This window comes from Mastigoproctus giganteus, chromosome 10 (assembly GCF_048544385.1).
Source record: "Mastigoproctus giganteus isolate SK-2022 chromosome 10, ASM4854438v1, whole genome shotgun sequence".
NCBI classification, from domain to species: Eukaryota; Metazoa; Arthropoda; class Arachnida; order Uropygi; family Thelyphonidae; genus Mastigoproctus; species Mastigoproctus giganteus.
In genome coordinates, this window is record NC_143584.1 from 186,475,410 (window position 1) to 186,502,031 (window position 26,622).

The 26,622-nt window shown below is 32.9% G+C and overlaps 1 protein-coding gene across 5 annotated transcripts in view; it reads right to left on the bottom strand.

Moving 5' to 3' along the window:
* Positions 1-26,622, bottom strand: part of LOC150079642 (uncharacterized) — a 167,910-nt gene that overhangs the window by 14,050 nt on the left and 127,238 nt on the right. For all 5 annotated transcript variants that reach the window (XM_090382201.1, XM_090382200.1, XM_090382199.1 and 2 more), the window contains 6 exons: positions 24,393-24,575; positions 23,213-23,318; positions 15,150-15,335; positions 13,205-13,299; positions 10,173-10,269; positions 2,852-2,985 (listed from right to left, as the gene is read on the bottom strand). In XM_090382201.1, the coding sequence (XP_090238327.1) occupies positions 2,852-2,985; positions 10,173-10,269; positions 13,205-13,299; positions 15,150-15,335; positions 23,213-23,318; positions 24,393-24,575 (801 nt within the window). The remainder of the gene's footprint in view (positions 1-2,851; positions 2,986-10,172; positions 10,270-13,204; positions 13,300-15,149; positions 15,336-23,212; positions 23,319-24,392; positions 24,576-26,622) is intronic.

The following is a 26,622-nucleotide window of genomic DNA, read 5'->3' on the forward strand; positions in this document are numbered from 1 at the left end:
GTTCATGGTGTCTTGTCAATGATATACAGGAATTTTTCTAGCAGGGATAAGGAGGTAATTATTCCCTTGTATAAAGCAATGGTCAGGCCACACCTTGAGTACTGTATACAGGTCTGGAGGCCTCATTTTAAGAAGAATGTAGAACTGCTGGAATGAGTACAGAGAACTTTGTACAAAAGGCTTGGAACAAAAGGTTGCTCTTATGAAGAAAGGCTTAAGTTTTGCAAATTACAGTGTCTGGAGACTAGGCACCTGCGAGGTGATCTGATTGAGGTGTATAAAACCTTGAATGGTTTGAGCATGCTCAATGCTGATGGGATTCTTCCTCTTGCTCAGAATAATCGCCTGAGAGGACATAAATTCAAATTGAGGAAAGACAGTTGTAGGATATTGTTGTTGTTGTTTGGTTTTTAGGAGCATTAGCAACTAAGGCCATATTGCTCCGGGAATATGGTGGTCATTCCCTTGACCTTTCCGCATCCTCTGTATTTGGTGGTGACGGGCTCGAACCCCGGTCTAATCAAGAAGCATGTGCTACGCACTGCTGCTCATTCCCACTTGGCTACGGAGGTGCCAATTGTAGGACAGATGTGCAGAAGTTTGCCTTTAGCCAGGGTGGTTGATTGCTGAAACAAACTTCCTTCTATCATAGAAGTTGACAGCTTAAATAGATTCAAGGCAGAACTAGACAAACATCTGGAGTGAGTGGATGGATGAAATGAGAAGGGTTTTTTTTTTTTTTTTTGGCTGATGCTATATATGCTTGCTTTTTTGCATCATGTGCCTTTACTAATGCTAATGCGATAAATGTAAGTCTACATATATACTCCTGAAAAAGTTATAAATTTTGTGATACATGTTTTACTTTTGAATTTTGTGTTGTTTTATTTTATATAATACAGAATGTTTTAATTTAGTTATGAAGTATTGGATGTAAAGAGATCCTACTCACATAACATGTTTGAAGAACTACTGTTTCAGGTCTCTCATTTTTTTTTCTATTCACTACGGACACTGAAGTTAACAACTACAAATACATGTGATGAGAGACATCACTTATAGTTGCACCTTGAAAAAAAATTCTGGCAATACTAAGCTTAAAACATTTTATATAAAACCTGTTATGTTGTTGTTGTTGTTGTTATTTGGATTTTAGGAGCATTAGCAACTAAGGCCATATTGCTCCGGGATATGCGGTGGTCATTCCCTGACCTTCCCGCATCCCCCCCCTATTTGGTGGTGACGGGCTCATCAAGAAGCGTGTGCTGCGCACTGCTGCTCCTTCCCACCTGGCTACGGAGGCGCCAAAAAAAAAAAAAAAACTGTTATGGCACTCCTAGAGACACACTTGTGATACTGGAAACACTTGTGAAAATGATGTGGCTTGTTTGAAAAGTATGGTAGTTAACTCATTATGTATTTAATTTAATTGCTAGTACAGGAAGTTACAGTAACTTCCTGCACTATACAGGAAGTTAGAGTATAATAATATAATTTGTTAAGTACACGTTTTATATGTCGAAACTAATGTAGAAATTCAATTTTAATATTTCTGTCTCATTTCAAATTGTCATTTATCTTATCTTTTATGCAGGCAGGAAGTATGCAGTAAGCTAAAATTAAAGTTATTTGCTTCACAGAAGTACTTACGTAGAAAATGTTTAAACATACAATCAACTGGACAGTTATATTGTTTGTTATTTTTGGTTTTTAGGAGCATTAGCAACTAAAGCCATATTGCTCTGGGGATATGCGGTGGTCATTCCCTGACCTTTCCACATCCTCCGTATTTGGTGGTGGCGGGCTCGAACCCCAGTCTAATACTGGAGAAAATTAATTACATAATGACATATAGCTTCAAGCAAGGAGTTTGCATTTAAAGGATTAACAACAATCATTGTTACTGTAATTTTGGGATAAAAAGTTGCATTACATTTAGAAGTTAGAACTGCAACAGGAAGAAAATCTGAAGTAGACCTGTACAGTTGTTATTAAAAAAATTTGAGGAATTTTCTCTTAATTTGCTTGGTTACTGCAAGTAACAAAAAGCCTACATTAACCCTCTGCTGCTTACATGGCATCTCATAAATGCATTTTTTAAAATTTTTGGGTTTTGTTTTTTTTTTTTTTTAATTCAGAAATAAAATCAAATCCTTCCCTATCAAAATTCTATAAATTATTATTTTCTGCTTTCATTTAATATGTTATGAATTACAAGATCTCAATTTTTTGTTTGACATTTAACAGACACCAGTCAAGCAACAACGTGTTTCTTGTGCTCATGTGCCATATTCACATAGTGTCTGTGAGATGCCAGCAAGAGCTGTTTAATCTTGCCTACTTTGGTTTTGCCAGCTTAGCAGAAAATAAATGCAAATGCTAACAAAATATAGACATTTACATTGCATCTGCCAAGCGCACATAAGCATCTGTGCTTTTCAATTCAGGGTATGAGTGACCTCAAATTAGCTTCTCGCAGTTATTTGATATTTTTTAATTCAGGTTTTGCAGATCATAATTAATAGTTAAAATTAAAATTAATTTTAAATATTAATTTTTTTTGTAATTAAAACAAAAAAATATTCTACAGATGCCATATGAGCATATTTGATCAATTTAGGAAACAAGCAACAAGAAGATTAATGTGATTAAATTAACAAAATAATCTATTAAACTGAAGATATCAAATGTTGCAAGAAGGAGCAATCATTCATACATAACAAATTTTAGAATCTTACTAAATTAAAAATTTTCTATCTAGTGTAGATGGTTTCAAATTGAGATCTAACTATAATAGCATCATCACGTGCAGTGATAAATATAATATTGAAAACTCGGGTTGAAAAATTACCTTGTTTTGTTTGATCCAGTTATCACTGCTCATTATCTTTGCTTTTGGAGCAGCACCCAATGAGGAAATACTTTGTTTTATTGTCTGTGGTGAAGTATCACATGATTCTTGGGCCTTCAACATTTCTTCTGTTCCTAAAAGTTGTTATAAAAATTAATGAATGATATTAAAGAGCAATAATCAATAATAGAAATGGGATTTGGATGTGGTATGAATTAGTGTCAATCTTATTACTTTCAAGGTAATAAGGATATAAATATGAATATAACGATTTGATTTGAATTTTTATGGTACATGGGCAACTTAGTCCATGAGGTGCCAAGTACAAGAATATAAAGAAGTTACAGCTGAAGTATATGAAGATATAAAATAATACAGTACACAATTAAGAAAAAATAATGGAGTATATAATTAAGAAAAATAATGAATATTTAAAGCTTGAAATCAGGGCTGGAAATTGGGGGATGGAGGATGCTGGTGGATGCAAGCTCCGACTGTGAAAACAACTACAATTGCAGCTGTGTCTTATTAATCAATCTGCATAAATTACAATATTATCAGGGTCATTATAAGTTTTCTTCATCTGAATTTCTAATCCAAGAAAGAGAATACAACTGAACCTGGAAACTGTTGATATGCTGTTTCCACACAGAAATTTATAAAAAAAAATAATAATAATAGTAATTATATTATGAATATGTTTTTTTTTTTTGCAATTTAATTTTAATGTTATGTATTATATACAGTAAAATATTAATATCATTGATTGATTTTAATTTAAAACTAACTATCATATTATTATCATGGAGAAATCTAATACTTTTTTTTTTATTAATATGTCATTTTTTATTTATTAGTTTTTGCAGGCAGTGGGTATAAACAACGTGGGTTGGATTTGGGTGTGGTTCCAGTTACTGCAGTCCTGGTTGGTGCAGGTCTAATACAGAGGACCTGAACAAATTTATAATGTACAGTAATCTAAGTTTACATAACCTCCATTATAAAGTTGGTATAATTTTTTGTAGCAGTGGCTCCTTCTAATCTCAACCCCATGAACAGATTACTATTAGCTTACAGGAGCAACATAAAGTCAAAATTATAATTAATTATTCCGAAGTCCAAATTTTCATAAATGTAAACAAAATCTATATTCTGCAAACTAGCTATGATAAAAGTAAAATTTAAGAATAACTAAAAACTTATGCTCTTAGTTTGCTTCTGCCTTAAATTTGATAGAAAAATATAATTTTGATTCTTTTAGGGTGATTTGTAATTTTGATTCTTTTATACTTCCTATCCAAGATATTCTTTTAAAGAACTATCCAAGATATTCTTTTAAAGAATACCTTAGAAAGAAAGTCTGCTTAATCTGTACATTAGTGATGTTTTTATAAATAGCATCAGTGATAATTTCCTTATTTCTAATATCATCTTGACACTGCTTCCATCTGTTAGTTTCATTTATAACCTATATAAAACTCTTTTGTATTTTTATTTATTCTTACTATGTAAACTTGTTGCTGGCAGTGTTACACAATGAGAATGAACCATATCAGAATATTTGATTTTGTCAATTTATTCCTGTATTTGTAATTATTTGGTTCATAATAAAGATTATTAATATTCATATATTAAATTATAAACTGTTTCTTAAATAGTTTGCCCAAACAAAGACACATCATAATAATGTCATGTCTATTTTCCTCTTAATTTTAGACCATTTTCTGGTGACTGTGACAGTGCAGAGGATATCTATAGTAAATCATCATCCAAATCTATTATACCCAATAGTATAACAGATTTTGGGTGTACAGGTCACTATGATATTACAAATCAGTCCTGGACTATCTTCTATTCACTATTTTCTTTCACACTATTCTATTTTTTTTTTCTTTAGATCTTTAACTCCAAACAAAGTCCTCTTTCCTCTAATGCTTGTTTGCCTTCATCAATCCACCTTCTTCGTTCACTCCTCAATTATCACTATTCATTTTTGCTTCAAATACAAAGGGTACTAGGAAAGTTTTGCAATATGACGCAACAATGAATCACAGGAAGCTGCTTGTTGCTGCATGTTGAGACATGTTCATACGTGCATAGTAGCCGCCACGCCAAGTCGATGGGCTCAGTTATTCATTAGTAGTGAGAGTGTAAAGTGCTTGCGATGGCATCGTGGTCACGAAATGAGATAAGGACAGTTTTGCAGTATAATTTCGTGCGTGGTTTAACCATAGACCAGTGCTTAGAAGAAATGACTCTTGCACTAGATGATGATTGTCCACATCGTACAACGATATTCAGGTGGTATAGAGAATTCCAAAGGGGAAATTTCACTCTGGAGGATTCTGAGAGGCCGGGAAGGCCACGAACGTCAGTTACGAAGGAAAACGTTACTGCTGTGAGGAAAATGCTTGACGAAAACAGGCGAGTGACCTACCAACAGATAGAGGATACTTTGGGCCTAAATGCACCAGCAATTCGTTCGATTCTGCAAGATCATTTGCACGTGAAGAAACTTTGTTCTCTCTGGGTGCCGCATCAACTGACTGAAGAGCAGATGACACGACGTGTGACTTGGTGCCGGGAGATGTTAAAAAAGTTTGATAAGGGACAATCTCGGTATGTGAACAACATCGTGACAGGTGACGAGACTTGGCTGTACTATTACGATCTGCCGACCAAGGCTCAAAACAAAGTTTGGGTCTTTGATGATGACGACACACCCGTAATTGTCAGAAAATCCCGATCTGTAAAGAAGAAAATGATAGCTGTATTTTTTAAATCGAGTGGAATTGTGGAACGTGTCGTTTTGGACACGCAGAAGACAGTCACAGCTAAGTGGTATACTGAACAATGCCTGCCTAAAGTCATTGGATCTATGAAGAACCTGCGGCCAAAGTCAAGAATGGACACCTGGTACCTCCATCACGATAATGCTAAAGCTCACCGCCCCAAAGCCTGCACCGAATATTTGACCACGACAGGACTGAAACTTCTCGAGCACCCTCCCTACAGGCCAGCCCTTGCTCCCTGCGACTTTGCACTGTTCCCGCATGTGAAAATGAAGCTAAAAAGGAGGTGGTTTTCCAGTGATGAGGACCTTCTACGGGCTTGGGACAACGAGTGTGCTTTACTCCCTAGTAAAGCACACTCGTTGTCCCAAGTGTGTGCTTTACTCCCTAGTGAAACTTGGCAGAACTGGTTTAAAGATTGGTTTCGGAGGATGGAGAGGTGTATTGAATGTAGAGGAAATTACTTTGAAAAAATTAAATAAACAAAGCTGTATTGCAAAACTTTCCTAGTACCCTTTGTATCAGTTTAACTGCTCTTATTCTACCATCCTTTCAGCATGCACATACTAATTTAAGTTTGCTAGTGTAATTTCCTCATTTCTAATATCATCTTGCCACTGCTTCCATCTGTTAGTTTCATTTATTTTTTCTTTATTTTATAGAAAATTAAGATAAATTTACCTCAATATTTTGAGTAGAACACTTCGGTATATATTAAATTACATCATTTTAAATTATTTCAAATTATTTTAATTATCATGTCTTAATAATTCTTCGTTTGATTTTATTATTGAACATAATGTCTTCTTTAACTCATGGTTGCATGTTGGTGGTTTGATGTGTTTTGGGGTTGGGTTGGGGAACCTTAACTAATGATTCTGGATTCATTGAGTCATTGGTAGGTCTTTGGGTGAGAGATTTTGTTAGAGGTAGTTTTATGTTCAGTTAAATTCAGGAGAGTGTCGCACTGAAGTGTTCTACGCAAAATATTGAGGTAAATTTCTCTTAATTTTCTATAAATTAATATACAACATAGAACTCATTGAGCACAGCTCTGTTTTATTAATCATAATTTATTTTTCTTAAAACTCTAATTTCTGAAGATAATTTTTGATGAAGTTCTTTATTTCTTAACCAGCTCAGCTCAACACATTAAAACAGGTTTAAAAATTGTGTTAAACACAGCTAACTTTGGCTAATTTATTTTTTGGTCCATATGGATTTGTTTAACTGGCTTCCTACACTTTCACCTTTACTTATTCTGTTATTTATTTTCATATCTAGTCATCTAGTTTCATCTTTATTAAAGACAGTTCTAATAATATACAAAATTACTAACTTATTCCAATGTTTTCTTATTTAGTGTACATCCCAGATTTTCCTTGCCTCTTACAATTATAATTTTTGTTTTGCATCATGCCATTGCATGGCATGAAAATCAGTTTTGAAAAAAATTAGTGAAATTGTTTAAAACCTTTATTTAAATTATTCTGATATTCTTGAAGATCTTGCAACCTACTGTTTAACAGCACACCATCATAAACATACAATATTGATTCAATTTTTACATCTCCCATGCTAGCCTTGGTCAGTATCTTTTATTCTTTTATTAAATGGTCTATGAAAATTATAAAAAGAAATGGCTATGAGATGCAGCACTGCCTCACTTTGAGTTTAACCTTAAACCATATTTTCCAATGCCTTCCTCAATCATTGCTGCAGATTTGCTATTTTTTATGCAAAATTTTTATTCCTCTTAAAAAATAATCATTCATGTCATTTTTTGTAAAATTTGAAACAGAAGATTTCTATGTACTCTGTTATACATTTTTTTTTTCAAGATTGATGAATCTTAATTACAGGTTTCTGTTATGTTCCTATGAATTTTCTACAAGTTATCTTGGCGCCTCCGTAGCCAGGTGGGAAGGAGCAGCAGTGCGTATCACACGTTTCTTGATTAGACCGGGGTTCGAGCCCGTCACCACCAAATACGGAGGATGCGGAAAGGTCAGGGAATGACCACCGCACCGGAGCAATATGGCCTTAGTTGCTAATGCTCCTAAAAAAAAACAAAAAAAAAAAAAAAAAAACAAGTTATCTTAGTGCAAATATTTGATCTCAGCATTCTCTGTTCTTTATATTCAACAATACTTCTAACCTTTTTCTCTAAGATATTTGAATACATTTTACCTGGTCAGTAAGAGTGAAATTTCAATGTAATTGTCATATTCAGCTTACATATGTTAGTTTGTTATTATTATAACTCTTCAGTTAATGCCTGGCTTTATCCTTCTGGTATTTTTCTTTTGGAAAGTAACTTCTTTATAATGTGGTGTAAACACAATTACACTGTTTTCTCTATAGCTTTCACCATTTTAAATGTAATTACATCTACTGCCTTTCCATATCTGATGTTTCCATGATCTTTTCTACCTCAAAAATATTCTTTTATAAAAATAATATTTTTTATTTAATAATAATATTAATATTTTTAGTAAAAATATTTATACTAAAATAATAATTTTAGTTAGTATTTTTATTAAAAAATACTAAAATATTCTTTTCTAAAGTATCCTAATAATTTTCTAATAATTTTTGATTAGCAAAGTTGCAGTTTTTCTTACTGTTCAGACGTGTTTTCCATTTTTCTACCTTCATGATACTTGTTTGACATATCCTTCACAAAATCTTCCCAACATTTTAATTATTATTTTAACATTTTCTTTATATTCCACTAAGAATTTAGTTTTATTTGCAAATTTTTTTAGGACATTATAGACCACCATGATTTTCTAAATACAGATGATTTCTGTTAGAGAAATTTGCATATATGCACAAAGCATCTATTATCTTAACCATATCTCTCTATTCTCATATAACAACTTAACTCCAATGGATGGATTTTCATAAAATTTTATATTTGATTCCTTTAGAAAGATTTATCAAACCATCTCATATTCCATTAAAATCAGACTACAAATAGAAATCTGGCAATTATTTTTTTTTTTTAATATATGTATCATATAGGCTATCCATATACTGTACATTGTAGCAGAAATATTGGATATTATGTTTGTTGCCATGTACTGATTGGATAGGAGGGTATGAATGGGCAATGTAGTGGATGTACAGAAAAGAAATATTCATGGTTTAAGCAGTGTGCACATATTAAAGAGCTTGGTTTTTTGTTATCAGTTTACGAAATATATAAATCATGAATTATTATATTAATCACAGCAGAAACATGAAATTTGGGTTATATTCAAATTGTTATTAAAATCTAGGAGCAAATAATTAAAATTACATTACAAAAATGTTGACTGCATAATACATTACAATCTGAGGAATGTGATGCCAATTTGTTTATTTTATTAAATCATAGAAGATCCATGAAATATGTGTTGTATTTCAATTTCTATTAAAAATCCTGGAGGAATTAGTAAAGTATTACAAAAAGTTGAGTGAATATTATATATTATTAGTTAGCTAATTAATAATTAATTGATAACAAGGTAATTTATTTACTTTTCACTCCTGTTAATCACAGGAAAAGAATAGAATTCAATTTAAGAAATAAAAATCAAACATGCTTGAAATGTAATGAACTGAATGCATTACATTATATTATGCTCCCTCCATGTAAACCTGTGGCTGCTTTTATGCTGAAATAGTGTTTAAGAGTGCAGGCATTACCTAACTTATTTTTATTATGCTCCCTTCATGTAACCCTGTGGCTGCCTTTATGCTGAAATAAAAGTATTTAAGGGTGCAAGGATTATACAAAATTTAGTAGCTTTTTATTATTATTGTTATTAGATTTACTTTCCTCTCCAAATTTTCTTAAAATATCTCTGTTGATGTAATTATCATTTTCTACCTCTGTATTTTAAATCTCCAACTATTATTACCATTCCTTCTTTGTCATTAGTTTTTTACTGTGTTTTCTAACATATTTTTGTATTTCACCTTTTTTGTAGGCTGCATGCACAAATAAATTTAAAACTCTGCTGAATGTTATCCACATCCAAGTAAACTTTTTTTCAAACTGTTTCTATGTATTCCTTACACTGAGTCTTATTTCCACAATAAATTTGTTGTTTAGCTGCAGCTCCCTGTATCCATCCTCTTCATTTCTGTTATACCTGATATACTAATATCATATCATACAGTTCTTATGTTAATTTCACTTCTTTGCTTATTAAGCTGCTAACATTGATGATACTTATCTATGAATACTAAATATATTTGCACCAACTGTGAACTGAAAGATAACTCTGCAAAATAAACATACTGAACACAAAATGATTTATTTATAAAGTATTAATTTACTAGTAATAATAGCAAAAATTAAATTCTTTATATATTCAATACAAAATAACACAGAAAATGTGTTAACAGTTATGTATAAATTCCTCTGCATCTGTGTTATTTTTTTATATAAGTAAGAATTACACCATGCCTATATAAAAAACAGAAAAATCAGAAAGCATCACAGAGTGTATAAATTTTATAATAATTATTCATTTTACCTCCCAGGTCAATTTCTTGGAGATCAGAAACATTATAATCCCAATCATTTCCAAATTCTCCAAAATTAGGCCTCATTCCCTCTGAAGAGTGAATTTCCTGAAAATAAATATAAAAGGAAAAAACTTTATTAGATATTTAATGCACTTATACTCCTTCAGTAAGATAATATACTTCATCAGCAAGAGGAAGTGATACTCTTGATCTAATTATCAGCAGTGATTATTCATGCATTAAGAATCTGCAGATAAAAGAACCACTAGGTGGCAGTGATCACAGTGTATTGATTTCAGATTTACTTAAAGATATAACTACCATCAAGGGTAAAAGGAGGGGTTTTTGCTTTCATAAAGGTGACTACAGTGGTCTCAGACAGTTTTTAAATTCTATATAGTGGGACCAACTAATGATGTATCATCAGCAAATTCTAAATGGAATTAATCATAGGAATTCAGTATTCAAGGAATTCATCTAGACCAGTGTTCAAGGAATTAATCATAGAAGCTACTAGACTTTTCATACCAAGAAATACTCACTCTTTAGGGTATAGGCCTATATGGATGTCAGATGAACAGATGAAACTCATTGCAGAAAAGAAAATTGCATGAGAAGCATAAAAATTATCAGGCAACATAGAAGCCTATGGTAGATATAAATTGGTCTGTAATCTAGTCACAAAGGAGGTCAGGCATATGAAGGCAGATTATGAGACATCTTTGGCAAAAGATTCAAAGAAAATGCTTCTTTACTTATGTAAACACTAGAAGGAAGGAAGGGGATGAATCAAATGGGTTCACTTGATATCGATGGTTTGACTGTTGATGATCCTGCTCAGGTTGCTGACAAACTGAATGAGTATTTTGCATTTATATTCACACATGAGGAATTCTTTAGGGAAGGTGAGGCCAGAAGTTTATCAAACTCCAACAGGGAGCTAAATGATTTTGTAATAACTAAAAGGAAAGTGGAAGAAAAATTTTTGAAGTTAAACATAAGATAGGCACCTGAGGTGGATGGGATCTATGCAATTATATTAAGGGAGGCAGTAAACCCTTAGCCATAATTATGAGAGCATCCATGGATTTAGGGGAGGTCCCCACAGGCTGGAGATATGTGAATGTATCCCCAATTCACAAAGGAGCATCAAAGGGTGACACAAGTAATTAAAGACCGTTAGTTTAACTTCTGTTCCAGGGAAAATAATGGCATCACTGGTAAAAGGAGTAATACAAGATCATCTAGACCAGTGCTACTCAGAGTGTGGTCCATGGACCAGTGCCAGACCGTGAACTGTTTGTTACCAGTCCACGACGAATTGGAAATTGGTTGTGGACATTACCGGTCCAGCAATTCATCCATTGTGGGTCCATGAGATTTGTATTTTACAAAAGTACCAGTCCGCAACGGATTGGAAATAAAAGAAACTGGTCCTTCACCACAGATAGTTTGAGAAGCACTGATCTCGACAACACCAAAATAATACTTCAGACACAGCATGAGTTTGTTAAGGGCAAATCTTCTTTGACCATCATAGTCACAAAGGAACTGAATGCAAAAAATAATTTTGATATCATATACTTAAATTTCAGGAAAACCTTTAATACTGTTGCACATAAAAGACTACTGTACAAATTGGAGCAGTATGGCATTAAGGGCAAGTTGTTGCTATAGATAAAGGGATGGTTGAGCGGGAGAAGACAGAGAGTGGTAATCAATAGACACTGCTCTTCATGGTGATGATGATGTGATTTTTGGTTTTAATAACGCAAAATGCTCTTTGTGGACTAATGTTATTAGTGGAGTCCTCCAGGTTTCAGTGTTGGGCCCATTGTCATTTTCTATATTTATCAATGATATCGATGAAGCCATATCAAGCATAATGTCCAAGTTTGCAAATGATACAAAGGTTGGCAGGATGGTTAATGACAGTAATGGCAGAGAGTGGTAATGCAACAGGATCTAGAACAGTAACACAGATGGGCTGAGAAATGGCAATTGAAATTTATCATTGATAAATGCAGAGTACTGCATATGGGAAGCAGTAACCCCAGAGTGTGTAGTACTAACTGAGTGGTACTTGAGTGTAGTACCAACTGTGTGGTACTACACTTAAGGTAGTGGAAAATGAAAGACCTGGGCGTAATTGTGCAGTCAGGTATGAAGTTCTCTGAGCAATGCAGACAGGCAGCCAGGACAGCTCAAGGGGTTTTGTCAATGACATACAGGAATTTTGCTAGAAGGGATAAGAAAGTGATTGTATCAGGCAACAGTCAGGCCATATCTTGAGTACTGCATACAGGTCTGGAGGTCCCATTTTAGGAAGGATGTGGAGCTGCTAGAATGAGTACAGAGAAATGCAATGAGATTGGCAAGTGGAAAAAAGGGGTGCTTTTACCAAGAAAGGCTTCAGTTCTGAAAATTGCAATGTCTGGGGACAAGGCACCTGTGAGGCGCCCTGATTGAGGTGTTTAAGGCTTTGAGTAGATTGAGCAAGCTCAATACTGATGGGATTCTTCCTCCTGCTCAGAACACACACATGAGAGCATGAGAGGGGGGCACAAATTCAAATTGAGGAACATTGATTGCAGAATAGATGTGTAGATGTTTTCCTTGAGCCAGAAGTTTTCCTTTGTTCCAGCAAACTTTCGTTGTGAAAGTTTGCTGGAACAAACTTTCGTTGTGAAAGTTGATAGTTTAAATTCAAGGAAGAACTAAACAAACTATTGGAGGGAATGAATAAGTGAAATGGGAGATGTCACAGGCAGGGCTTTTTTTTTTTTGCTGATGCTGTATAAGCTTGCTTTCTTGCATCATTTGCCCACTGCTAATTCTAATGCTAATAATCAGATTAAAAAGGATATTTGCTTTCTGTTTAAGAGATAAACATTATAAATCTATAAATTGATTTTTCTTTTTAAGCAGCTAAAATTTACTTTCAAAATAATTCCATCTAAATAATGCTTTTCCTCAAACTCTCGTTTGGCTTTATATGATATTTGTGTATTCTCTCACTCTAACTAAATAAAGACCTTACCTTATCAGACAAATAATCCTTGTCTTCATAATCATATTTCTGTAATCCAATCTCATTTACATTCATCTCCTTAGCTGATTCCTTGGCATCCTTATCTAATAAAATAAAATAAAACAAAACAAAAACTATAGAGTACTATACAATTAAAAAACATTTTGCCATTATTGTTTGAAGATAACATTATTAAATATATTTACAAGCAGATACTCAGGCTGCTTAATCTGTCATTAAGAACATGAAACCTCTTATGAAACTCTATCAATATAACATTATTTCTCATTCAAAAACAGTAGCTAATCATTCTAAAACTTTCAGTATCTATCGACCACACTGCTAAGAAGTGTTTAGCAGCAATAAAATTTATTTACAACTTAATGCAGAAAAGACTAAAAGACGGCAAAGCTACCTTTACATAAGACATCTGTTAGGCCTAATGGCACTTTCATGATGATTTATGGCTTCTAGCCTGTAGCCAATGCTCACATGTAATTGACTAATCAAATACTAAACATATAAAAAGAGGCCAATCAAGTATTTTACTGCCCTCTTCCAAAGCCTGTAAAGAGATCTGAAAAATTATATGCAGTCAAAACTATAAAGTATAACTGGATCCAATGCCTTCAGAGATATAACTGAACAAAGTAGATTTCCTGTTCTCATTCACTTGGAAAAAAATCAATTTTGCTGCATTAAATAGAGGATAATTACTGTAGGATTGTTTTGGCACATTGGTAGGACATTACTAGGTCCACATTAAAGGATTTCGTGATGTCCAGCTAATGTGCCAAAACAATCAAACAAAAGTAATATAACTGTGTAATTCAATTATGTCTTTAGGAGTATTCTTATACTGTCACTGATGTCATCTCATGCTTTCTATAAGAAATCAGTTGTTCTTTGATATTACGGCTTGGAGAGAGGCAAATAATTTCAATCCAGCAAGAGCCATAAAGCTTAAATAATGCAATCATTTATGTTATTTAAAAACCAAAGGTCAAAACTTGTTTACTTTTAGATGGTTACTCATTTCATTCGATAGAAATTTCTAAAAATAAAATCAATGCAGTACCTTTCTTCCATTTCTCGGAAAATTATTCCTTTACAGCTGCAATATTAGCTACTAGAGTTAGGTGTTATTACCCAAAGCAGCCATGTATGTTATAAAGTTTTTTAATGTTTCATTTGAAATATTTTCAATTACAAAATTTAAAAACTATAAATATTTTAACAGCATTTATAGTATTACTAACCAGGATAAAAATTTTAAAAATCTATTTATTTAGAAAGATTCATTATAAGCCTCTAAAAAATACAATACATGACCATTAGTGTTATTAATTAAAAAAAAAACAAACTACTGCTATTATATCACATTTTTATTGTTAGAGTTCTTATAGTATTGTTAATCAGAAAAATCTCTGTGAAAATCATCCTACACAATACTATTTAAATGAGACTTGCAATATGATATTATTGGAAAATATTTTATTACAAGTTATATTAGAAATACTCATAAATACATTTAATGAGCATTTAAAAATGGACTCTGTTAGTGCAAAAAGCCAACTGTATAAAAATTAAATTCAATTAATACACAGTTTACTCCATGATGAAAAGTTTTAAAAAGTTTATTAGCTAGCATGATGTTTCTAAATTTTTGCCAGTTCATTAATCACATTCCTCCTTTGTTGCTTCCTTGCTCATATGTGATCAAGAAAGTAGCAAAAATTTTGCAATTTTTTGCTAGTTAATAAAAAACATTTCATCATGGAGTAAATTGCATGATTAATTGAAATTATATTTAGATGGAAATAAACCACAAAGAAAATGATTCTTTTAAGATTGCATAAAGGAAATATCTACTGATTATGAGTGGGGTTAGGAAAAGTAAGACCTTTACAAGATGGCCTTTATTTGAAAACAGATAAATTTAAAAGTCACTAACTTGTTTCAGAATCTGCATTTTTGTTGGGATACAAAACTTCTCCAAAGTTAGGTGCATCTGGGTAATTAAGTTCTGGAAATGGTAAAGAAATGGTATATCTTCTTTCAAGATGTTGACGCTGTTCTCTCTCAAGTTCCATCTCCGATTTGAGCAGTTCCTCCATCCCTGGAGGTGGAGGAGGAATATCTATAAATATAATTCAAAAACCCAATTATATTTTTTGAAATTTGCAAAAATATATTTTGGCATGTTAGGAAAGAGCTTTAAAAAAAAAAAATTCTAAATATGCCAGTTTAATATTTAAACTAGCATGTTTATATTTTTTCCTAGCTTACTACTAAATATATGCAAACTGCAACAATGTGTCAAACCCATATACTACCATAGGATTTCACCGATGGCCCTGAAGAGAAAGGATACCTTTTGGTAATACAATAGAACTTCGATTATCCATCACCCTATTTACTGTCAGTCTCTGTTAACCGTCACTTAACCCCACTATGCCATAATGCATTGTGATACTGGCTGTATTTTAACCTCTTCTTTCACATTTTAATAATTTTTATTTAGTAAACCCATTGAAATAACAGAGAAACGTAAACGAGTAATGTTGGGATTACTACAAAAAAATTGAAATAATCAATCATCTAAGAAAATGTGAAAGTGCTACAAGTATAGCATCAGTTATGGAATAGGAAGAAAACAAGTAAATGATATAAAGCGTGATGCAGACAAAATTGAAAACCACATGTCGAAAATGGAAACAACTGATGGTAATGTTAAAAGTTGTAAAACAATGAAGCTTGCTAAAAATGAACAATTGGATACTGCAACGTTTCAATGGTTTGTTCAAAAATGTAGCCAAGGAATTCCATTGTCGGGACCTATAATAATTGAAAAAGACATTGAAATCAATCAAAAACTAGGCGGAGATCCTTCATTCCATGCTAGCATCGGATGGTTGGAAGGTGAGAAGCTAAGCGCAGATAGTGTAGCAATTTCTGCTTATCGTGAAAATCTACAGAAGGAAACAGCTGATCGAAGTTTGGTTAAAGACCAAATATACAACTGCAGTGAGACTGGCCTTAATTGGAAGGCACTACCTCAAAAGACACTGGCCTCAATGACTAAGGCGCCTCCGTAGCCAGGTGGGAAGGAGCAGCAGTGCGTAGCACACGCTTCTTGATTAGACCGGGGTTCGAGCCCGTCACCACCAAATACGGAGGATGCGGAAAGGTTAAGGAATGACCGCCGCATATCCTGGAGCAATATGGCCTTAGTTGCTAATGCTCCTAAAAAAAAAAAACCAAACCAAACCTCAATGACTGAACATATGGCACCGGGATAAAAGATCACATCACTATAATGCCAGCAATAGTCATAAATTGCCTTTGGTTGTTATAGGAAAACCAAAAAGGCCTAAATCATTTAAAAATATTAATTTAAATTCTTTTCCAGTTAAATATTTCTCACAAAACAATGCGTGGATAAGCCAAGATATATTTCATGATTGGTTTCATAAAATATTTGTACCATGTGTAAGATCACATTTGGCATCAAAAGGTTTACCACAATATGCAATGCTACTGATGGACAATGCACCTACTCATTCCATATATGTGATTTAAAAACCAATGATGGCAAAATATCATGCCACTTTCTGCCAGCAAACACAACCTCTCTCATGCAACCGATGGACCAGAGTGTGATTGAGAGTATGAAACGTCATTATCGCAAAATGTTCATTCAAAAACTTGTTTCAGCAGAAAATAAATTAGATTTGATAGAGTTTTGGAAAAGCATGTTCAATTGTCACAATATTATTCATTACGCTGAAAGCTCGCTCAGCTTCAGCACTGCTAATCGCAGTGGTTTCAAAGATATTTCTGGCTTTCTTAATTGAAGAGGGAATTGCACTCGATTTCAAAGATAAACTGTCTTTGACAAAATCTCTAAAATCATTGATTTTTATTTCATATTTTATCAGAAAACTTAAATTTCTTATTCGTTTTTCACCATCTTGCCACAGAGATGAAAGTTCTTTCATATTCCACGATTCCAGGTAGTATATGTTTAAAATTTCTTTCAATTCCTCATTGTCAATAGTATCATTATTTTCTTTATTTAATTTAAAATGACTCTGTTACATTAATAACTTATCCTTAATAACGTGTCACGAGGTAATTTTTTAAATGTGTTCTTACTTTCGATTCAGATTCTTTCAACTTCAACATACTCTCAATTTTAGCTTCATAATTTCCTTCAGAATTTTTCAAATTAGTGATAGCATTGACAGAATAATTAATTTATCTGCTTTTACTATAGTGATGCTGCGACTTTGTGAAGCTTCTAAAAGGTAAGAAAGCTCCTGCAGAATGTCGATCATTAGTACTAAATCATTAAGAATTCCAGATTGAAAAGTCAGTTTAATAATCCAGAATATTTAACTTTCTGATTCAAAATATTTGCACAAAGCGGAATAATCCCTCCAACCCTCAATTGCCATCCGCAAGCTACAAGCTGCCCATCATGGCCCAAATGAATCCTGGAAAATATATCTCCAATAAAAATGCTCCATTTTCTTGTTATTATTATAATAAGATTATATAAGTAGGTAAAACTCCAGATCAGTGATTGACAAGTGCCACTCACTGCTTTCCTCGCTCACTGTCCTCCTACATTGTAGGGTTTTTTCCCCGACTTGACAATATTTTTTAATCACGAACTCGTTTACTGATTTTAAAACAGCTGGATAGGGGGAAAACACCCCTAACCTCAGCTAAGACCCCCCCCCCCCCTTGATGACACAAATCAATCAGAAAGAAAACATCTTCACAATTATCACCTTCACCGAATCACAAAATTTGACCATACAATCAATCCATTCTACAACAACACACACTGCACAGAGACAAGTGTTACCCAAATAATGGAGTTTAGCCTTAAAGTATTATTATTAAGATTATTATAATACTTAAACATTTGATTATAATTTGTATGATTTTTTGCAAATTTTAATTTGTAATTTTGATATAATTAAACTGTGATTACTGTCAGTAATGTGGTTTGTGAAATAATTGTATACTGTCATTATTTTAGCATTACAAAATAAATATTTCCTTTTTTTTTTTTCTCATATTGCCATCCACAAGCTACAAGCTGCCCATCGTGGCCCAAACACACAACCGATCTTTATATAGTAGTTTCCACATCAAGTACTTTAGCAATAATCCTTAATTCATGCTGGTTTTTTGGAGATTGGTGATATAATGCATACAGTTGTTTTTTTTTTTTTTTTTTATTTATTGCCTGTATGGCATTATATTTTGGAACATTTTCTTCACAGTAAAAGCCTCGACACGGTTTCCAAATCTGCCAACATTTCATCTTCAGAAAGTTTACCTCAAAGTTGCCTCATTCCTCCCCTCGACGTCACTACCGTCACTAGTTCTTTGAACACTATGCAAAATATCGGAATCACTCGGATATTCAGCTACTGTGACCATGTAAATATAGACAGGAGAAATTTACTGAAATGCATGGTTCACTCACTTCTCCGAAAAGCATGACTTCTTATCAGAATAAAGGGGAAACCAGAACACAGGTTGACCAGAGGCTATTATCCGTGTTAGGAATATTCTTAATCCTCTGACTGGATATGGAAAGCATATTAACTAGTGCAACTTCTCGGAATGTGGCTCCATAGATTTGACAGGCACAAGTAACGTTGTGGAACGGTAATCCCTTTCACCTTAATTCGCGCTTTCTAATTGCCTAAAGGCCAGAGGTGAGAACAATGCGTACAAAGTTGTCTCTCGTAATCCATCATTCTACAGAAATTATTTTAAACGTTTCTGTAGAAACCAATGGGAATTCAAAAAAATTCACTATGAAGAAGTTCATTAAACAGAAGTCCGACTGTAATTAACTCAAAAATGAAGAAATTTTAAAATACATAACTGGTCATTTGTGCCATTAAAATGCTGAGGATGGGACCTTGCTCGCCCTACCATAGCTCTGGATACTCAATAATTAAATTCAGAATTTCATTTGTAAAATAAATGGGCTCGCAAATTTTCAAAAAAATTAACAATGGGCTGTCGTGAGCCCACCTATAACTCACCACTGGCAAAGAGTGATGACAATTTCAGATGATTCTGAAACTGAAAAAGCTGCTGCTAATGGAACAACAAACATAATTAGCCACTGTGAAGCTGAAACTATGTTGTCAAAGTGCATTGAGTGGTTCGAGGTACAAGAAGAAGCAAATGCTACGCAAGTGATACTTTTGTGTGAAATTCGAACATTGCCTCCCAAAAGGATGGAGGGGTAATGAAACAAAAGAAATTGACTGAATTTTTTAGAAAAGAAAATTTAATTAGGTAATATTGTTTTCTTTTAAATTCTTTAACGATATTAGAACAAAGTTGTGTGTACGTAATATTGTTTTCTTTTAAATTTCTTTAATGACATTAGAACAAAGTGGTATGTATGTAATATTGTTTTCTTTTAAATTTTTTATGACATTATTACACCAATGTAAGTCAAAATATTAAAAATAGGTATTGTATGTAGATATCTGTAATATGATTTTTTGATGACCCCGTAAAAGATAAATAATAATTTAAGTTTAATTAAATTTCATTAGGTTATGTATTATGTAATAAAATAAACAAGTTAGATGACCCGATCTATTGTATAATATTTTTAATGTACATATTCTATTATCTGTCTATTCAATTATCCATCATGGTCTTGGTCCCATACCCTGGCAGATAATCGAAGTTCTACTGTATGTATTTTTTGTTGTACGTTACTTATTTATATTATTATTTAGACCATCAAAATGCATTTATCTCAGCATTCCTTTACCAAAGAAATGTGTTTATTATTGTATACATGTACGTAAGTGGCACATGCATACAATAATTAAGTCTAAGGGACCAGAGGGCTGAAACCATTTGCACTCTTACCAATGCAAACTGAATTCTCTGAAAATAGTGGCCAATTTATCAAGAAATGCAAAAGGATTTCAGAAACAACACCAAACACCTTACTATGCTGTAATTTTTTTTTTTTTTTTTTTTTTTTGTTAGTTGTTGGCGCATCGGCTTCCCTGGCCATAATGCACCTCCCAAAGTTTTTGCATTTTACTCTGATACAAGCCCGAGGCGGGATCCGAACCCGCGACCTTTGGGTTACCAGACAGGCACTTTACCCACCTGGCTAGCCCAGTCGGCTTACTATGCTGTAAATAAATTAAACAGAAAATCAATCAACATTTTCATAAATAAAAAAATTTCTGTTTATACTCTGGGACAGCTATCCAGTGTCAAGAGGATTTTACATCACTGTTTTCATAGCAGCCATAAAATAGCACTTGAGTTAACAAAGGTCACACATTTCTCATGGAAGCATATGAATTTGAATGTAAAAAAACCGTGCTCCTGTAATGTGCTGCTCCATGATTACAGCCAGTGCAAAGTTGTGAATGGCTATAGAAGGCATATTGGTCAAATGTTCAATTCCCCAAACAATCCTCATATTTTCATTGAAAGATACTGAAAGTCCATATTGAAAGTTGTGATTGGTCACTGTTTTTGAAAAGAAAAGGTTTTAATAACAATCAGGTGTCATCAACAACTTGGGTTGGATTAATCTGTCCTATCCATGAATGAGGGAAACATTCTGTTTTCCCTCATTCATGGATAGGACAGATTGCTCCAACAGTATACTTAATTAGTAAGCCTGTAGGAGTGAGCTATTAATAGTATGAGAAAAGTACTACAAATTTTTTTGTCTTTCTGCTTAATAGTGCCCAAACAGATAGTTTTTATCATATTTCCCATCTTAAAGTTAAACTGATACATGAATTGCAATAGAATAATATTTGAATTTGAATTAATTTTTTTTATTACAAAACCACGAATAACTCATCCTGTGATTATGTTTGTTTTTTCTCCCATGTATTGAAAATCACATTATTGCACAAAAAGTATAAAACAGCTAATGTTAATCTACCTAGTCAAAATTTGTAAAAAGCACAGAACAATCTTGTCCTTTTTCTTTAATACTATCTTGTCATTATTCCTATGCAGGCTGAAAAAGTTGAAAACCATTTTTCAGTCTGCAGAGAAAAATGGTATGGATGTTTTACTAGAATGAATTCTATCTTTTTGATGAATTACCTTGGCATTGCACCACTTTCAAACAAATGGCATTGAGTAATTTCAGTGGTAAAAATACTGTGCTGCTAGGTAAAGCCATCGCAGGGGAGGGAATAAGGGATCAGTAGTATGATTTAGTATGATTGTTAAAAGAGAGAGAGAGGGTCTATTAAAAATTCCTGCAGAAGGTACCTAGCATTTGTAGTTATGCTTCTGTTATTCTGTAATTTGTTTAAAAGAAAAAGTACTATGACAGCCTGTCTCAAGACTTTAAACTCTCCTGTTGCTTAATTTACATAACTGCCTTGTAAACAAGAACTAAAGCTGCTTTGTTCAGATTTTTTTTTTTTTTTTTGTTTGTTTGTTTAAACTTGTTGGGCTGCAAAGGACATTCTAAGGAATCACTTGGCTTAGAACTCTTTATATATGATGTTTTTACACTGCTTTTTTTTTTTTTTTTTCCTTCTTCTTCAGGTTCTGTGTTCAATTTGAACATTGGAGACCAACATTTTCCAGCCAACTCTGTCACTTACTTTGGGAAATAGTTCTTGCATCATAAGACCCCTGTCCATTCTTTGATGTTATTAAGCTGCTTTTTTCTTCATCTTCCTTTTTCTCTTTTGCTTTTAACCTTCCCTTGCAGAATTAGTCTCTGCAAGTCATATTGCGAGCCTCTTATAATATGCCTGAGGTTGGCAGTCTTTCTCTTTGCAATTGTAGTTAGTAGTGTCCTTGTAGTCCTTGCTCTCTTAAGGACCTGCTCATTGGTGACTCGATCTGTCCACGGAATTTTGAACATTCTTCTGAGCATCCATATCTCAAAGCCTTTTAGTTTCCTGTTTTCTGCCTTCCACATGACCCAGGTGTCACGTCCAGATAGGAGAGTGCTCCATGTGTAGCATTTGGCCATTCAATATCTTTTCTGGAAATCCAGTTTTGTGTCACAGAGGAAGTTCTTAAGATTCTTAAATACCTCTTTGGCCATACCAATTCTGCTTTTAATTTCTGTGTCTTGGTCATTATTATTTGTAAAGATCTTCCCTAGATATTTAAAGCTACACTTGTTCGATGGGGGAGTTGCCACAGCATATTTTGATTCCAGACAAGGTGTTTTTGCTTATGACCGTAGTTTTGGTTTTTTGGCATTAATCGTTAAGCCTATCTGTTTACTGGCTGTTACCACTTTGTTGAGGAGTGTTTGTAACTTTTCCTCTGACGTTGCAATGAGGGCAGTATCGTTTGTGTATCGCAGGTTACTGATAACTGAACCATTAACAGTAATTCCTTCTTTAGAATCTTGTATTAGATCTATAATGGTTTCAGCATAGAGACCGTTCAGTATAGGAGACAACACACATCCTTTCCTCACTCCTTTCTGGATTTGCACCCAGTCTGTATTTTCTCTCTCTACAGTGATTGCCACTCCTTGCTCAAGGTATAATAACCATAGTATTCTTAGTTCCTTGGGATTGATGTTTAGATTGTTCAAGAGCTGGAAGAGGATATCATGTTTCAAGCAATCAAATGCTTTGTTAAAGTCAATGAAACAAACAAATAGGTTCTGCTGGTGTTCATTTGCTCTTTCTGCCTACACTGCTTACATAAAAAAATTATTGAAAAGTAAAACCATCTGTATTACAAATAAAGAATGATCACATTTAAAATTAAATGCTAGTATTTTTTTTTATTCAATGAAAAAAAAAGTGTATAAATAAAAAAAGCATTTTGAAATGATTACAGTGAAAACATAAAAAATGTATTAATATTAGTTAATATTAATTAGTTAACATTAATTAATTAATAAATAAATCTAACCAGGCAATGATCATTTGTCTGATATCTTCTGATAAAATTAGAGACCAAGGGTTAAAAATTAAACTCAAAATATATGCATACCAACATCAATAGACACAGTAGGATCAATTCCTAAGAAATCTGTCCTTCTCCTCCACATCTCTTTCTTTATTCTTTTGGTTGAGTTTGCCCGCATGAAAGATGGTGTCTAACAACAACAATAACACTTTTTTCAGTTCTTACAAAATATAAATGTTAATATCGATGTATCAATTAAAAAAGAGAAAGATTTCTATAAACTTAAAAATTAGTAATTATAAAAATAATCACAATCATTTCGTTTCAGTATAATTTTAGCCATGACTTTAAAGAGTTTAAAGTAGGTTCACTTAAAATCACATTTTGCTCAGTTTATTTCATTTATATTATAATGCAGAGGGGTGACATTTAAAAATTATTTTTGATATGTTGGATTATAATTGTGAAATACTAATGAAAAATACTGATTGAAGAGATATAAGAAAAGAAACTTGCCAAAAATAAAAGGTCTTAAAAGGGCTCTTTTGCATGAAACAGTTTTTACAACTGTTATTTGTTTCAGGCAAACTGTTTTATCAAAGTGATGCATTCAAGTGATGCATTTTCTGAAAATACCACAAAAAACATGGGAAAACTTTTGTTTCAGACAATGAATTTAATGTACACATGCCCCTAAGGTTTAGGTTAAGATGCTTTCCAGTTGCTTGGCCACTGTTCAAACCATAAAAATTCTAAAAATAAATTACAATAAAGAAAGAGAACTGAACCTTTTCCAATTTAATTGCAATAATATTTAGCTCATTATTGAACAATATTTTTTATCTGCTGCACCAGTAGTGTTCAAACTTTTGTTGACTGCATATTAACTATTTACTAGTCAACTTTCGATTTACACCTACTGGCAAGTGCTGGCCAACTTCACATGTGATAGCTGTAAAACAAGTTGGGTTTAATTTATAGCATTGATATTGCATATATGTGTATTTTTCATATACCAATTTGCCATTTAATGTAAACATTAGAAGATAAAAAGTAATTAAATGGTTTGTGTTTTGTTTTTTTTTGTACAAATATAATATATAATTATTTTTTTTTATCTGGCTACTTTTGCATAGGAAGATGAAACTTACATAAACCACTCAGAAAATGTGGTATGCATAGCTCTTTTGTAAGAGTTTAACCTACCATCCTGTACAGTGGTAGATTAAGAGATTAATTTGATTTGAATATACAATTTTGATACCTTATTTTCAAAAGAATCCAATTCAAGTGGTGGAGGAGGTGGTGGTTTCTCTTTAGGAGGCTCAGCATGACTTGGAGGTGCATCTAATTCATCAAGGCTTAGTTGATCACCATCAATAATATACATAATTTCATCAACATTAGTTTCTGATAAAAAGGATTGCTCTTCACTTGGGGATGATATCTGAAAAATTAAAAAAGAGATCTAGAATAAGTCATGGTTGTCAAATCTAATATGTTTGACATCAGTTTTTTTGAAGCTTCCAAAATAGGAAGTTTCAAAATTATGAGAGGCAAGCCCAAACCTGCCAAAAAAAAAAAATAATAATAATTAATCTTAAATATAGAAATTACAGTTTCCTATTAATCAATAATAAATTTAAAATTTGTTTTAATTAATAGCACTCCATTGAAATATATATAAACTATATTTTCTTACTTAGTTTCAGATACTATTAAAACTGTTTTAATGTAAATATGACTCAGTTTAAGAATATATGGCAAATTAATACAGAGTATTAATTTGCCATATTTTGCCAAACACTGTAATATTAATACAGAGTGTTTTTAAAGTTTCCAAAAGGATATAAATGCAAATAATTCTAGTTACTAAACAAGCTTGTATCTGACAACGTGATTTTGTGATGCAGTGAAGCATATCCTGGGGAATGTCAGCAAGTTTGGCTGGTGCAGTATAAGCCTTAGGTTTCCTTGTACCATATGGCCATTACTAATACTAATTAACTTGATGATGGTGTCTTTTAGCTCTTTGGTTGAGTGTAGCTTATTCACAAATGCCCACTCTTTAAGATGTTTCCAGAGGGGAAAAAAATCAGGAGAGAAAAGGCATGGTGATAAAATAAAAATACAGTGCATTTTTCTTTCTTTGGTTCTTTTAGTTTATGAACAACGTGATCCTTATATAGACAAAACTTCATCTCCTTAGCTGTTTACAGCAGGAACTGTAGGAAGTGCCCATTTCGCCTAATAATCTTCTGTGTGATTTGTTCAGACTCTACCATAGTCATTCTCAGACATATGCAATCATGATATCTGACATTTTAGGCCTGTTGCTACACAGTTTGTCAGTTATACAGCTAGTCTCGTGAAATTTTTTTAATCAACTCCCACGTGGTAGACTTACAGCAACTCCAATGTTTTGAAATATTATTTATATTCCTATCTAATTTATGCAAAGGAATTGAGTGTGAAACATCACTCCAAAATAAAACATTTCTGTCATGGCTTACTCAGAAAGTGAATAATGTTACGATGCAAATGACTTTGCAAATACACAACATGCCCGCAATAAAGATATTGTGTATCTTTGTTGCAGGCATCAAACATTAAAGATTTGTTTGATAAACATATCTGTGCATCAAACAAATTATATGCTATTATGGCAAGTATAACCAGAGATATGTGCAATATTATCAGTTCAGAGAGAGAGAGATTGAAACCTCATATAATGTACTATATAACATGAAGTATATTTATTGGTTTTATTTTATGTATAAAAGGAAATTCTAAAGGACAGGTCAGTATAATATACTCCAGTTAGTTCAGTGACTGTGGACACAGCCAAAAACAAAATGCCCTCTAGGCAATTTTACTATTACCAAAGCTTTTTATGAATAGGTTTACTCTACTTCTTGTAGTAGTGTAATAAATCATTTTCGGCAGCAATAATCACTGCTTCCCTCAGGAATAGGGACCATCTATAAGGATGAAGAAGACAAAAAACAAAGATTTCTAATTTATTGCAGCAGTGATACATTAAACTCTGTTGTTAACAAGGTTTACTTCTGATTTTTGTTATAGTGGGTTGCTGTGCATGCATTCATATACATGCATGCATAAACTCATTTCATTTGAAAATTAGTTTTAGAAAAGCAATAAGAGTGGGAAAATTATATATATAATTATTGAAAAAATGCCATTTAAGTATTTTAGAGTTAAAAGTTAAATTCACCATGAAAAATTATTTCACTATCAGGAAAGTAAGGTGGGGAGGGGAAGGAGTCAAGAAAGTCAAAAGTTCAAAGAAAGAAATTAAAAAAGTTCCAAGTAGTTAATCAAGCTGGGAGTATGATAGGGACAGAAACAGAATATGGCAAACAGTTTCTGAGCCAAAAGAGGATATTCCAGATAAGGAAGAAATTCTCTAACAGGGAATATCAGAGAATATACCATATGGGCACACTTTTAAATCAGAGGGAATTACAACACAG